The 15304-nt window shown below is 37.0% G+C and overlaps 1 protein-coding gene across 3 annotated transcripts in view; it reads left to right on the forward strand.

Annotated features, from left to right (window-relative positions):
• Positions 1-15304, forward strand: part of ADAMTSL1 (ADAMTS like 1) — a 984547-nt gene that overhangs the window by 732233 nt on the left and 237010 nt on the right. For all 3 annotated transcript variants that reach the window (XM_017890111.1, XM_017890108.1, XM_017890110.1), the window contains 2 exons: positions 5367-5478; positions 9953-10091. In XM_017890111.1, the coding sequence (XP_017745600.1) occupies positions 5367-5478; positions 9953-10091 (251 nt within the window). The remainder of the gene's footprint in view (positions 1-5366; positions 5479-9952; positions 10092-15304) is intronic.

Genomic DNA, 15304 nt, shown 5'->3' on the forward strand with positions numbered 1-15304 from the left:
ATATAATTATATATAAAATATATATAATTGTCTCTCTATATAAACAATTTTGAAATAATGATACATACCATTGAATACTAAAGAAAAAAAGACACAGAGTGAAAGCTATAGATATGCACTACAAGCTAATATGCTTAAGAAAGCCTTTGTGGTGGGTGGCTTACTTGAAGTCAGGAGTTCAAGACCAGCCTGGCCAAAATGGTGAAACCCCATCTCTCCTAAAATTACAAGAATTGGCTGGGTGTGGTGGCAGGCACCTGTGATCCCAGCTACTCAGGAGGCTGAGGCAGGAGAATCATTTGAATCCAGGAGGCAGAGGTTGCAGAGATTGCACCATTGCACTCCAGCTTGGGTGACAAGAGCAAAACTCCATCTCAAAAAAAAAAAAAAAAAAAAAAAAACAGAAAGAAAGAAAGCCTTTATGATACTTGGGCAGCCTGTAAATCTTGGGTAGGATTGAAATACAGTTAGTCCTCTACTTACAATAACCAACAACAAATTTTTGACTTTATTTTGGTGCCACAGCAATATACATTCAGTAGAAAATGCATTTCAAGTGCCCATACAACCATTCTGTTTTTCACTTTTAGCACAGTACTTAATAAATTATATGAAATATTCAACACTTTATTAGAAAACATGCTTTGTGTTGGATGATTTTGCCCAATTGTAGCCCAGCATAGGTGTTCTGAGAACATTTAAGGTAGATGTGGGGAAGCTGGGATGTTTGGTAAGTGAGGTGTATTAAATGCATTTTCAACTTACAATATTTTCAACTTATGATGGGTTTATCAGGATATAACCCCATTGTAAGTTGAGGAGCATCTGTAACCAATTCTTTTATCCACTGGAGGCTGAGCATTGGCCAATATTTAATCCCAGATTGGTTTCACCCTGACACCCAGCATGTTTCTAGACAGTCTCCCCATTTTCGTCAACCCGTACTTATAGAAGGGAAAACCATTGTCCTAAGCCATGTGTTCTTGAGAGGAAAAGTTTAAGTCAACTGTAGGAAAGAAAAGAAGTGAATAGTACTGGTTCATTTTCCTACCCAACTTTTACGGGTAGTGACTCCACTAATAAATATGCCCCTTTTGCTGATAGATGTCAAGCGTTTCGAACTGAGCTAATCAGAATATACTGCATTTCTCGTCAGATTTCACACATTGTTTTGCCAATCACACAGCTAGGTTTAGGATGCAGAGACAGAGAACTGGTTCCTCATCTTTCTTTCACTCTTGAGAGCTGCAGATCCCTGCCCACTCCTGCCTCACTCCCCACCACCACAGTACTAAGCTGAGTTCTGGTCATTGGTTTCCTGTCCTTGTCATCCATCTGACCACTGGGACAGTGCTTCAAGTAGGCTGCAGTCTGCTTTGCCACTCAGTGTCTCCTTCCTGACAAATCTTTGCCACCCTCTTTGTTCTTTAGACAACATTATACCTGTTGTTTCCAGAGAAGCATCTCTGATCTATTGTCCTACTCAAGGGTTGGGGGCAGCATTAATCATAACCCTGAGCTAGGTAGGTTGGGCACAGTGGCTCATGCCTGGAATCCCAGCACTTTTGGGAGCTGAGGCAGGAGGACTGCTTGAGCTCAGGAGTTTGAGACTAGCCTGGGCAACTTAGTGAGAGATCCCATTTCTATGAAAAAGAAAAAAAAAAAGAAAAACTCTGAACTAGGGTTCTATGGGCTGAACTGCACTATTTTCCAATATGGAGGTCTGGAGTTCTAGAAAAACTAGAAAACTCTGTAAGAAGTATGGAGGTAAAGTTGGGTACTAATATTTTAAAATCATTTTATTCTACTAATGCCTAATCTTAGCATTTCCAACTGTTAAAATGATCAGGTATTTCAAACAGCAAGATGACTGAATCTGTTTCATTCCTATAGTAAGTAGCATTTTGGCAAGCCCTCTTCACTATACTATCCTGCCTAAAAGACAGCCTTCCAAGGAGGGTAGAAAGTGCTTTAGGGTTGGGTGTGCTGGCTCACGCCTGTAATCCCAACACTTTGGGAGGTCAAGGCAGGTGGATCACCTGAGATCAGAAGTTCGAGACCTGCCTTGCCAACATGGCAAAACTTCGTCTCTACTAAAAGTACAAAAAATTAGCTGGGCGTAGTGGTGGACACCTGTAATCCCAGCTACTTGGGAGGTTGAAGCAGGAGAATCACTTGAACCTGGGAGGTGGAGGTTGCAGTGAACCAAGATCCTGCCACTTCACTCCACCCTGGGTGACAGAGCAAGACTCCATCTCAAAACAAAGTGCTCTTGGATAAACATTGTTTTGTAATAATACTGTTTCTTTTTATGAAAAGTGTCATTTGATAATCAAGTGATCAGTAACATCTTCAAGGAAACTGGCAGATATATATAAAAAGATAATGACTCATTAAATAATTTATCACAAATAATAGTTTGAAATTCCAAAAGTACCTGAAAGGTATATAATTCAATTGTTTGTTCATTAATGCATTTGTTTATTCAGCCATTATTTGGATACCTACTATGTGCCAGACATTGTAGATGACACTGAAAAGTGATGAGCAGGATAAATGTACCTGCCTCCATGGAGTTTATAGAATATGAAGGAGAAAGATGATAACAATTATTTCAAAATGTGGTATTTATAGATATGTAACTGCTATAAGGAATATTTTATTATTGTTACATATCTTTTTAAGCTCAAACAAAAGCATTTTAAAATAGTCTTAACAGCAGTTCCTGAGGATACAGTATCACTGTCAACTACCAGAACAACCCAAAATTGAATCTAGTAGACTGATACATTTAATAAAGAGATGTACCAGTTTTTCATGTTGTTCTCTCCCTAGCAGGCAAACTGATGTATGTTCACTGTTCCCAAGCTTTCCAAAGTCATGACATCCCTGTTGCTCTGAGAGCAGTGTGACCAAGTCATATAACACTGTGGATCCCAGCTCAGAGGTACACAGTAGTGGCTCACCTGTGGGTTCCTTTTGCCTCCCTGTCCTCATGAGAGCAGCGACTGAAGAGCTAAGCCGGGTTGGGGGGACCTCTGATTGCCAGTCCCCTTACTGGCCCATCTGAGGCAACAGTTTCTACATTAGTGAGAGAAAGAAACTTAGGGAATATCCCAAAGCTCACAAATTGCCTTTTCCCAATGAAAAAGGAAAAGGTGCTTTCACAGTGCTTTATCTGGAAAAGCCTTTGTGTGCTTAATGATGTTTTCATGTGCTTATGGTATCTTCTCGACTCCTTGGATTTTACATGGAATTAAAGCTCAACCATAACCCCGCATACTCATTTCTATGGTCTTCTAACTCTGTCATGACAGTGCAGTCAATCGCTATGGAAAAGTTTTTGTCTTGTCTTTTCATGTTAGTGTGAGAAATCATTGTGTTGAATTAGAAACACTGAAACATTGTGATTATAGGAAGAAGAGTTTGGTTTGAACACTCTTTTTTATTAACATAAGGAGGTCAAAATTACATATACCAGATGTGTTTAGCTCCCTAAACCAAATGTGTCAAACTGAAGCTTTCTAGAACAGAGTTTCTCCAAGTATTATGATGTTATATCCTCCTCACTTTGGCTGTAGGAAGCGAAGATTTTTTCCCTTACTTCCCAAGACTCAGGTTAGCATTCCAAAAAGAACACCTGCAAAACAAACAGAAAAGCAAAAAACAAAACAAACAAACAAAAAACTCATCTCTTTAAATCTAAACAAACGTTCTGGTCTTTTATTTTTTCATGAATCTTATGTTTAGATGAAAGTTTTTTTCTAATAGCTTTCCAGTGTGATAACCACACATCCGAAGAAAGCTAGAGACTTTTATAAGCTTAAAAAAAAAAATTTAAAAAAGAACTTTCCAAGGAGTGTGATTAATACTACACCCCTAAGCAAGCAATTAGGTACCCTTGTATCTGACACATAGAAATGAGAAATAGGAATCTATAGGCAGTGCTCTTTTTTTGTGAAAGACACTGTATTGCTTCAGCTGTTTTTGTTTTAAAGTAGGGAGCGGTATCACTGTTTATTCTAATTGGAAAATACGTGAACGCTCTACAGGTCAAAATCCCAGGGTAATATGAGACATTTTGTAGGGTTCTCTCTTCCTTCTTTCCACCTCTCTCAGACTTTCTGGGAAACTTTTCCATATTCCCATCTAAACTCCAAAAACTGATGTAGAGTTTAGCATCCATCAATTTTTCTTGGCCCTGTTTCTTCAATATTCTTATTTTCCCCCTGCATCCTAGATGTTTAATCCACTTGTTAAATTAAGTAGCACAGAAATAGGACTATCTTTAAAATAATCTGAAGGCCAAATCCATCAATGTATCCTACATTACGGGCAATTAAGAAAATGGTAAGACTTAAAAACACTTAAAAAAGACTTGGGGCAGGTGGTTCAGTTGGACTCTGATACTTCTCTAATTGTTGTAATGTAGAGTAAGAAGTAATCCTCTCAATTGTCCTTGGAACCTCCTTATAGTAAGTAGTCCAAACCTTGTCCAACAGTCTAAATGTTGTATCATTCTGTCTTCATGAAATTGTTGACATAAGGTACTTTTTCCCTCTCTTCAGTTTGAGTATGTTTTCTCAACCTTGTACTCTTAAGAACCATTAAGGACTTGTCTCACATACTCACATACCCCCTTTAAAAAAAAGAAGAAGAAGTTGTAATTTCCATTAAGCACCAGTTTTATTTAAAAGTAAATAAATTGTTTTTAAGTAAATAATTGTTTGTATAACATAAATTTGTGTTTTCAGTTTTATTCTTAAACTATCAACATTTGAATTACCTAGTTCTCTAGGCATGGGCCCAGAAATTTGCATTTTAGCAAGCATCTGGTTGGTAACTTTGCACACTCAAATATGTGAATCACTAAATTGACAAGAAGCCCAGTATGTGTCTCTGAATGGGCAGTGTTATTTAATTCTTCAACACTTCTTTTTTCTTAACCAAAACCAGTAAATTTTCTGCAGTATATAATTTTCTTAGAACAAATTGTCTATTTCTGAATCTACATTTTAAAATCCACATAATTTTATCTATTACACCAAAGAGGTTGGAAATAAAGGACAGAAAAGGAATACCAGCTTGGATTAAGATGATAGTGAAATCACAAATTAAGATATTGCTCTCCCTTGTTCTGTGGCAACAGAACTGAGAAGATAATGATAGTGAAAGCTCATGCAAGGACCATTCACTGGTGAAATGGTAGGACAAATGATACTGCCATTGCCATTTCTCCCCTGATGCAGTCCCTCACACAGCCTAAAACCATCAACACTACCATATACTCTTGTTCGAAGCTGCAAGGGACCACAAAGCACCGCACTGTCACGTTACTTCTTTTACTTTCCTGTTGACTCCTGCAGATTCGTAACTCGGGCTCCAGTGACAGTACAGTCCAGTTCATCTTCTATCAACCCATCATCCACCGATGGAGGGAGACGGATTTCTTTCCTTGCTCGGCAACCTGTGGAGGAGGTAATGGTGTTCACTTAGTCTAGAAACTGTTGGCTTCTGTGAGGAAATACATGGGTTATATAAGAGTAGAGTTACTTCAGCGTGGAAGAAATTTTGTACTGTGGTGGACTAGATCCTTTCTTCTGAGCAGAGTGGAATCTCGAGGCCCTCTTGTAAGGCAGATACCTCCGCCAAGATGCCAAAGACATTTTCTGTATGTAGAGGAGTCCCACTAGAGGAAACAGTCTTTTTTTTTTTTTTTTTTTTTTTTTTTTTTTTTTTTTGTGAGACGGAGTCTCACTCTGTCTCCCAGGCTGGAGTGCAGTGGCACGGTCTCGGTTCTCTGCAAGCTCCGCCTCCCAGGTTCGCGCCATTCTCCTGCCTCAGCCTCCCTAGTAGCTGGGACTACAGGCGCCCGCCACCTCGCCCGGCTAGTTTTTTGTATTTTTGGTAGAGACGGGGTTTCACTGTGTTAGCCAGGATGGTCTCGATCTGCTGACCTCATGATCCGTCCGCCTCGGCCTCCCAAAATGCNTTTTGTGAGACGGAGTCTCACTCTGTCTCCCAGGCTGGAGTGCAGTGGCACGGTCTCGGTTCTCTGCAAGCTCCGCCTCCCAGGTTCGCGCCATTCTCCTGCCTCAGCCTCCCTAGTAGCTGGGACTACAGGCGCCCGCCACCTCGCCCGGCTAGTTTTTTGTATTTTGGTAGAGACGGGGTTTCACTGTGTTAGCCAGGATGGTCTCGATCTGCTGACCTCATGATCCGTCCGCCTCGGCCTCCCAAAATGCTGGGATTACAGGCATGAGCCACCGCACCCAACCAAGGAAACAGTCTTTACTTCTCTCCTTGATTTTGTAGAAGGTCACAGCTAGAAATATTCTAATTTGGCAGCGGTTTGGTACTGAAGCAGGCAGGTCCATTCACTTACATGTAAACTACTCATGTGATTGAAGTAAAGTCATCTATTCAGCTATCAATTAAAGAGTGTCTATCAGGCTTACTTAATTAGAGAAAATAGTTTGCTACCAGGAAAAAAAATCTCTGCATTTTAGACTTAGGCTCAGTTATTTTTCAACTCCACCCCATCATCCATGCAGTAAAAGAAATGCCATTTGCTTTATTTATTCATTAAAATGCATCTCTCCTGAAAAGTCACAAAATAAACTCCCGTCTCTCTCCATCATATTTGTAACACGAACAGTATTTTGTGTTACTAGAAAAGGCGTTTGTGTTACCACAGAAGGTTATTTTTCCTCATTTTCTGCTCATCATAATTATAGTGTTTACATAATAATTGCATTGAATTGTTTCCCAATAATTTGTTTAGACATTTCCCTACAGCAAATCATTTAGTTCCTTTAACTTTTATGCTTTGATAAGGCAATGAATAACTTAATACCTAAGTATTTTTCTCCTTTCAAATTATTTTCTTGGTGTAAATACTCAGGAGTGAGATTATTAGATCAAGGAATTTCAGAATTTTTATGGCTATTGGCACACATTACCAAATTCTTTCCAGAAGGATAACAATCAGTGTGTGAATATTTTAGATTCATTGCCAACTGAGTCAGTATTTGTGGATTATCGTTTTCTAAGTTTTCTAATGTAATGGATATAAAATTGTACGTCTGTTCTTTTGAAAATTAGCACATCAAATAAATTCTAGCTCTAGTTTCATAGAAACCAGTTAATTGGCTGACTTTAGCTAATCCACAGAAGTATCACTAGATTAATTTGACAAGATATAAAAGGATAGTACCTCAAAATGGAGTTAAATGATTACCCATAAATTTTTGGAAAATGTTGTATGATGTAATTCATCTTTACCTATGTTTTTCTATCTGCACAACGTAAACAAATCACTGAAAATGTGGTTCTATGGAGCAAAGTTGGATTTTAGCTTGAAAGAAGTCAGTAGAAGTGCCATGAAGTACTTTTACTCAGTTGATAAAAAACTGTCAATTCAACATTTTAAGCATTTCGATAGAATGAGTGTTTCTACTTGTTCCATCTGTCAGGAATAGAAAATCATTTAGCTGGCCAGGCGCAGTGGATCACGCCTGTAATCCCAGCACTTTGGGAAGCCAAGGCAGAAGGATGGCTTGAGGCCAGGAGTTCAAGACCAGCCTGGCCAACATGGTGAAATCCCGTCTCTACTAAAAATACAAAAATTAGCTGGTGTGGTGGTGCGAGCCTGTAATCCCAGCTACTTGGGAGGCTGAGGCATGAGAATCGCTTGAAACCAGGAGGCAGAGGTTGCAGTGAGCCAAGATCATGCCTCTGCACTCTAACCTGGGTGACAGAGCAAGACTCTATCTCAAAAAAAAAAAGAAAAGAAAATTGCTTTGTTTTAAAAAAGAAAATCGCTTTGTTTAAAAATGAACTGTCAGTTACTTTGATGTTCCATGGGAATACATTATTTTGATATATTTACTAATGACTAGCATAGGAAATAGTTTCAAGGAAGGAATCTAAGGTTTTCTTTTTTCTTTTGTAAAAATGAAAACCATGCTTTGTGAGAAATAGCACTTCAATTATATGCACACATACAGCTGCTATTAGAGTATGATGTCAGCAACCTTGATAATAGCTCACTACATAATAAAAACATTGATGTTAGATTCACATATATCTTCTTTGGGCCTCATTTTCCTCACATCAAAATGAAGAAGTAGAACTATCAGTGGTTTTCAGATGTTTCTGGGTATCAAACCTTGCTTCAAAGGAAACCTTAATTATGAAGCCAGGATAAAAGGAAGACTGTTCTGAGTGAAGATGTGAGGGATGTGGAGACCAGCCGTCCTTCCACTTTATTTTGAAATTTACTGAAGTTTCCAGCTTGAAAATTACTGAAGAAATGATCTCTAAATTGTCTTCTCTGTTTCTGGTTCCAGATTCAACTGGTTGGACATTTTGCTTAGTGTAAAAATTGCTACTCCAAATACCATATGAAACTTTAGAAAACATGATTTTCTGATGATTTTAGTCATTTCCTTCATTTTTGCTCTAACCCTTCATTTTATCCATGCTATAATAGCTTCAAAGCAACAGGTTTAGGCTGACAAATTTTGATTTTGAAAAATAATCATCTCAGATTAATAATTTACTGTGTTGTTCCTGTATTTTACTATGTGATAAATTCTGTCCCTGTGTAGAAATTATTATCTGGAAAATTATAAAATGATTAGCCTGTTATAAAATTAGATGCTTTTTGAGTACAACGTGATTGAAAAGTAAAAGTACATTTACTTACTTAAAATGTCATTTTGCTACTTGATTTTTTTATAAAACAAATATTAGATGGAAAAAGTGTTCTTATCCATTGCTTTCATTACTTTTCATGCTTTTCATCTTTATAGTCAAATTTTAAAAGGCCTTTTTTTAGGGTCTTTAATGAACAATTAATTTTTGTGGGTGGTCTGAGTACACAGCCTTAAGCCAGGAAATCTGGCTCATAAACCTCCTTCTGATTTCCTAAAATCTTTTGCAAGTCCCTTAATGATTTAAATCTTGCTTCCTAATATATATTTAGCAATAACAGCGCTCAACCCACCTGCTAGGGATAATATATTTGGCAGATTAATTAGGGTAAGAATGATATAAATAGCCTGATTTTTAAAAATTCTCTGTGTACATTTATTTTTCACCCCAAGAATCTAAGTCTTGATTACCACCCTACCAGAAATCCACAGGACAATGAAAAGGCAGGTAGGAAAGATAAAACATACGAAGAGAATTAACTATTACTCAACAATACTTTTTTTTAAGAGAGGCTTCTTTAAACAATGACAATTTGTGGGTGGAGGTTAAGAAATATTCACTAGAGACTTTTTAAAGAGAATGACAGAAGATTTTGAATATAACAAAATGGAACAGTAACAGGGAGGTATTTTATTAATTCTGCAGGGAAACGGGATTTGTGATGTCCACTGTTGGAATCTCAGTGGTCCATTTACTCAACCCACTCAGGTTGAATTTTAGCAAAAGTAATGTTCCCAGGCAGCTGGTGGGACCTGATCCTGTGCTGGCCCCTCATGTGCAAGGGGAGCAATGTGGGATTTATTTTATTTATTTGGGAGTTTATTCTCCCTAGTTCCCCAGGTACTAAGGAGGCTATTTAGCATTCTTGTATAAGATGGTTGATAAATACTGATGATCTTTTTTGGATATAGAATTCTGCATTATATTTTTAGATCATAAAAAAGAAATAACAAGAACAGTTCTTACCACAGTCTTATTATCTGGCTGGGCCCTTAAGTAGTTCAAGCCTAATTATATAATGTAATTATTAAGATTTGAGTGGATTACTTGAGAAAAGCACAGTACCTGAGGTCTGCAAAAATTAATGAGCCTTCCAATTATGTGTCTTTTTTTCCTGGAAATGACTAAGGCATTGGGGAATAATTTCCATTGATATGAGCTGGCCAAAATGCATAAAGAAATACATTGCATTGGCATGTACGTTTAAATTTGCCTGGATGGTTTGATACTACAGGTTATCAGCTGACATCGGCTGAGTGCTATGATCTGAGAAGCAACCGCGTGGTTGCTGACCAATACTGTCACTATTATCCAGAGAACATCAAACCCAAACCCAAGCTTCAGGAGTGCAACTTGGATCCTTGTCCAGCCAGGTCAGTCAAATTTGCTAGTTCATTTGTCATAAACATAACTCAAGTTCCAAATAGGTTTCTTAAATTAAAATGAAATATTTTAATTGAAAATAAAATGAAATGAAACATAAATAGCATTGCTGTCCAGTGTCCATTACTGATCATGAATTAGTACCCCTGGTTCCTGCTCTTGCCGCTATGCGAGGCCATCTCAGAGTCTACAGACTTTCCTTTTATGAAGCAGCAGGTGACATGCTCTTCAGAGTCATTTTCTCGTCTGATTTCCTTTCCTTGTGGTTCCTTGTTTCTTTCCTTAACAAGGTCCAGACCAATGGAGCATTCAACGTTCTTAACCAATGTGATGACACAGTGTTCTCAGGATTTTATCTCTGTTCCCGATCAGGGACATGATCAGAGCAGACCATATTCCAGGGCTACAACTGATCCCTTCTAGCCTGTCCACACTGATTTATATAGAGTCAAAACCAGCCTTAGAACAGTTCTGTTGCCTTTGAACATACTCAGTCTTTGCTAAAGAGAAAACAGAGCTTATTCCCAGTAGTCAGATTCTTAAAACGTCTTTTAAATTAGAAGCTTTAAGCAGGCACTTGACACGTTCACACATGATTATTTGCTTTTTGGAATCCACATTTAGCCCTCAGATTATTTGCAGGGTCAAGAATCTGCCTGATGAATGAAATATCTCAGGTGATGAGTAGTCATGGAAGTGCAGGTCAAGAATCTTTTCATGCGTGTAACATTTGCCTTTGCAGTCACAACACTTGCTGGTGGTTCTCTTTAGTATAGCGTCGCTTACTCATCCTCAGCTTATGAGAGAGAATATAAGAAAAGCCTTCCCCTACAAAAGCAATCAGGAATACCAAAAGACAAAGATTCATTTTCAAACTCCTTGGATTTTTGAGAAACATCCCAGTGTTATTTTTTAAAATCACAGTATACTAATGACGTATGCATAATAAGAAAGCTTCAACTCATTAAAATATGACTTGGGCAATGTTGATGCAAATCATTCTATTTTGAGGTTACAAGCAATGCAATTTTAGTTTTTGTTTCTGCTGTTAATTTCTTAAGGTGTATATTCCTGTACTCTTCTATCTTTACATTTATGAATGCTAAGTTCTGCATGTGATATGAAATTGCTGTTATTAATTAATTCACAGGAACCATATTCCCTACCTCATAAAAGTAAACTCAGAATAACAGGTTTTCATTAAAGGAACAAAAAGAATAGATGTTTTATAACTGTAAAATTTAGGTGAAGTTTAATTTAGCATCATATTACATCAGAAAATTATATATTAAAATTGGATACAATATAAAACTGAATAAGGTGTTGAAATTGTGCTAGGATTTCTTTATTTTGGAAATCTTAAGGGTTTGAAATTTTTTAGCCAAGATAGTTATAACCCATGCAATTTGATTTCATTTTAAAATTATTCTACTTATACGTTTTTTATATATAACTGTAATAGGAAGACCAATGTGTGAAAGGCACAGTTATCCTAATTTAGTCAGCCCTAGAGAGACCTTGAAAGTCTTTTACACATTTCCATGAAAATTTGTACGTATATTTCTAGGAGAAATGACAGTTTCACTTCCCACAACTTCATAAAGCTTTTTTCCACTAGGGAAAAAAAATGTCAATTGAGAGATGGCCATGGAAGAGAGTTAGGTGAAATAAAAGCATTTTGTTAACAATTTGAAAGAAATGTTTATAATAATGTTTACTCAGTCTTTCTCGCCTCTGATTTTTACCCACTCTTGTCTGTTGGAGAAACTTTTTGGCCTATTTCTTACTACCCAAAGCAAAAGGCCATTCTACAGTGAAAGAAGTCTGCCTGTGCAATTTCTACCTTTTCTATGTCCCGTGTTATTTTAAAACATTTAATACAGCACATGAATAAATGTTGGGACAGGTGGCTATTTAAAAAAGAAAGACACAAAGAAAGATAAGTGAGAAAAGGAAAAAGAAAAAATAGGCAAATGTCCGGAAGCTGCTTTTTTTGTTGAAGAAGTAATTAGACAAAGCTGAGAAAATGAAGACTTAGCAGTAGAAAGGTCTAAGGGACAGCTGCTTCAGAAAATATAAGTATGCAACTCTGAGGTTAAGATACTTCAGAAATTGCCATGAAATTCATTGAACTCTTTTGCATTCTAAGAAATTCTAAGAAATGCAATTTCTGAATTCTAAGAAAATGCAAAGTGATGGTCTAAGCAAAGCAGATAGAAGAGACTCCATAAAACAGATCTGCTCTTCTATCAGCCACTGCAGAATCAAACCCTCAGGAAACTGTTTTTTCACTCAGATTTAATGGTCTAATAGTAAAATCAAGAGCGAACAATGGCATCCCACCAACACTTTTGTGTCCAAATTTAGAAATTCCCAAAAGGGAAAACCAATATTCTTGGTATAAAATCACATATTTTTAATTTCAAAAGAAATTTATCATATCTTGCCACTGAGATATTTATTCATTTTTCCTGAATCACACTAGGATTTTACCTATTATAGTATTTAAAAGTAGAATCACTTGTAGTAAGAAAAGAGAAGGAAAAAAATTTAAAATTTTAAAATTAAAAGCAAAGTCCCAGTTAGATAGCCAACTTTATTCCCTATCAAGGCTTGCAAGTGTCATTGACAGCAAAAACTGCATCAAACAATTAGGTCTACAACCTTATATTTATTATTTTACCCTTCTGGGCTTCCATTTTCTCACCCACAAAATGGGAAGAGAGGGTCATTTGTTGTCAAATTAGTGGTTTTCAAACTGTGCCCACAGAGCCTGTTGTTCCACAGTTTTTTAAATTAAATTTTGTTTTATGTATTTTAAAGTTTTTTTAAATAACAATTCACAAAAAATATATTCAAACATGTTAAACTAATGTTAACTGATTCACACTAAGTTAAATTATAAAAATTATAACAATTTTAAGTGTTATACTACCAAAGTACATGCTTTTGCCCTCATGATTGAGTTCCTCAGTTATGTCTAGTTGAAAAAATAACTACCCTAAGATTGCAAGGTAAGCTGTAAAAACAGTTTTCATTACCAAACACTCTCTGTAATAATAAGAATTTTCTTATTACTACACATCTAAAACCAAAACAAAGAAGAAATTAACTAGACATGGCCACCAGTAGCCATAATCCCTGATATCTACTTTTTGTGTTTACCAAAATAGCTTCCCTATTCTTATTATTTTGCTTTATAATAGGTAAACATTATACATTTGAACTAATCAACTAAAATCATAAATATCATCAGCGTTGGGTCTATATATGTTGGTCTTTTACACAATATAAAGCCTCCCAATGACCAGGATGTTTCTAGTCACTGCATGTGATTGTATCCATGCTCCCTTCCAACTTCAAACTCAATGACTATAAATATCAGTCATTATTTTAGTTTTAGGAAGTTTACAACAGCTTCCTAAATACATGAACAACTGCTAGGAATTGTCTGAAATCAACAGAGAACGCAACCAGTGGCATGGAGGGGTCTCAGGAATATCTCACTCCACACATCTGTCTATTTTTTGGTTCTCATTCTCTTTTCCTTTTGTTCCCACCATCTTATTTCTTTACTTTCCCATCTCATGTTTTGTTCCTCCTTCTTACACTCACTGACAACATCCACTGGCTTCCATGGTGGTGGATTAGTTCATCTACTAGTTTTTGAGACTGGAGAGATTGTTGCCATCTCACCTATACTCTTCAAAATAATTTTTATGTTTTTATGGCTTTTTTGCTGATTCTAAGTGCTAACTTAGAAATGTTGATAAGTTAAAAGACTCTAATGAAAACAATGAACTCACTAATAATCCCCAGTGCCTGCAGAGAACCTCTGTTAATGCTTTTGCTGTATTTCTTTCCAGTCTTGTCTATAGCTCATAACATAATTGAGATCATACTTTATACAGTAGATACTTGGCATTGAATAATTTGGCATTCTTGGTTTTCATTCTTCTAAAAGCAAGCCTGAATATCCATGACACATAGTAACTCAACATTGTGCTGAGGTAGGAATTTAAGTCCACTGGACTATAAGACCAACAGTTGAGCCTTGCTGGCTGCCCAGCAGTTTCATCCCAAGAAGGCTTTGTTGCTCTCTGCTGGTGTCATTTACACAGTCATTTTTCTGAAGTGATAAAACACTTTGTTTCCTGGCCAAAAGTTGTCTCAAACAGGGAGCCAAAATTTAATCCTTATAAGGGAAGTGAAGAGAAAGTAAAGTATAAAGATTTAATGACTTTTAGCTAAAATTAATAAGGTTTTTCATTAGTGACTCAGAGCTATGACATCACTAAGCCCATCATATGCTCTGTACACAGTGTATTACATGTTCTACTGGTAGTCCCAATGGGCATTCCCAGAAGTCCAGAGACATACCCCTCCTGCATGTGAGAGATCTAGCACATGTTTATTTTCTGCTTCATACATTTAACACTATGTTCTGTGTACTTTCCCATGTGACTAAGACATTTAGGATCTAGTCAAATGTAAAATCCTCTCTTGTGCCTACCGTGGTATAATCAAAGCTTCTGTCTTACACCGGGGGAGATTTTTTTGGAATTTGTGCAATGATGTGTGGCATTTTTACCTCTTGGGTGAAAGGTCAGGTCCATCATGTGGCCAGAAAGCCTCAAAATATAAGCCCTGTGGTTCAGCAACAACTAAAAAGGGATAGCATGAATTCAGCTAATAAACACCTTGACGTTTTCAAAGCAGCTTTAGATGTAAAATATACAACATTTAGCCTTACATATCTTAGTCTGTGAGACAGTGAGACAGTTAAGGTTGTCTGGAGGAATTTGTGCAAGTTATTCTTTGTGAGACAATCAGAGAACCACCTTTGCAGATTTTTTTGGGGGGGGTGGGGCACAGACCTTTAGTTTTCCCTCCAAGGCAGTAATGAAGGGGGCTTAAATTGGCAAGAGGTGGACAAGTGAAAAAAGCTCTCATTCATCACACTATCACGGCCACAATTATTAGCAAACAAACCTGTTTCTAGCTGAAACTGCATCCAGATTCCCCGTTCCCTCAAGGAATTCAGAGCAACAGTCCTAAGCAAATGCCCAAACTTGTATACACCAAGCAGCAATTCGTGGCAAGTTCAAGTGAACTTTTTTTTTTTTGTCCAGCTCCATTTAGTTTCACAGTAAATTGCATCAATTATCTCTGGTCAGGAACCAAAAAAAAAAAAAAAAAAAAA

This window comes from Rhinopithecus bieti, unplaced genomic scaffold (assembly GCF_001698545.2).
Source record: "Rhinopithecus bieti isolate Rb0 unplaced genomic scaffold, ASM169854v2 scaffold_17667, whole genome shotgun sequence".
NCBI lineage: Eukaryota > Metazoa > Chordata > Mammalia > Primates > Cercopithecidae > Rhinopithecus > Rhinopithecus bieti.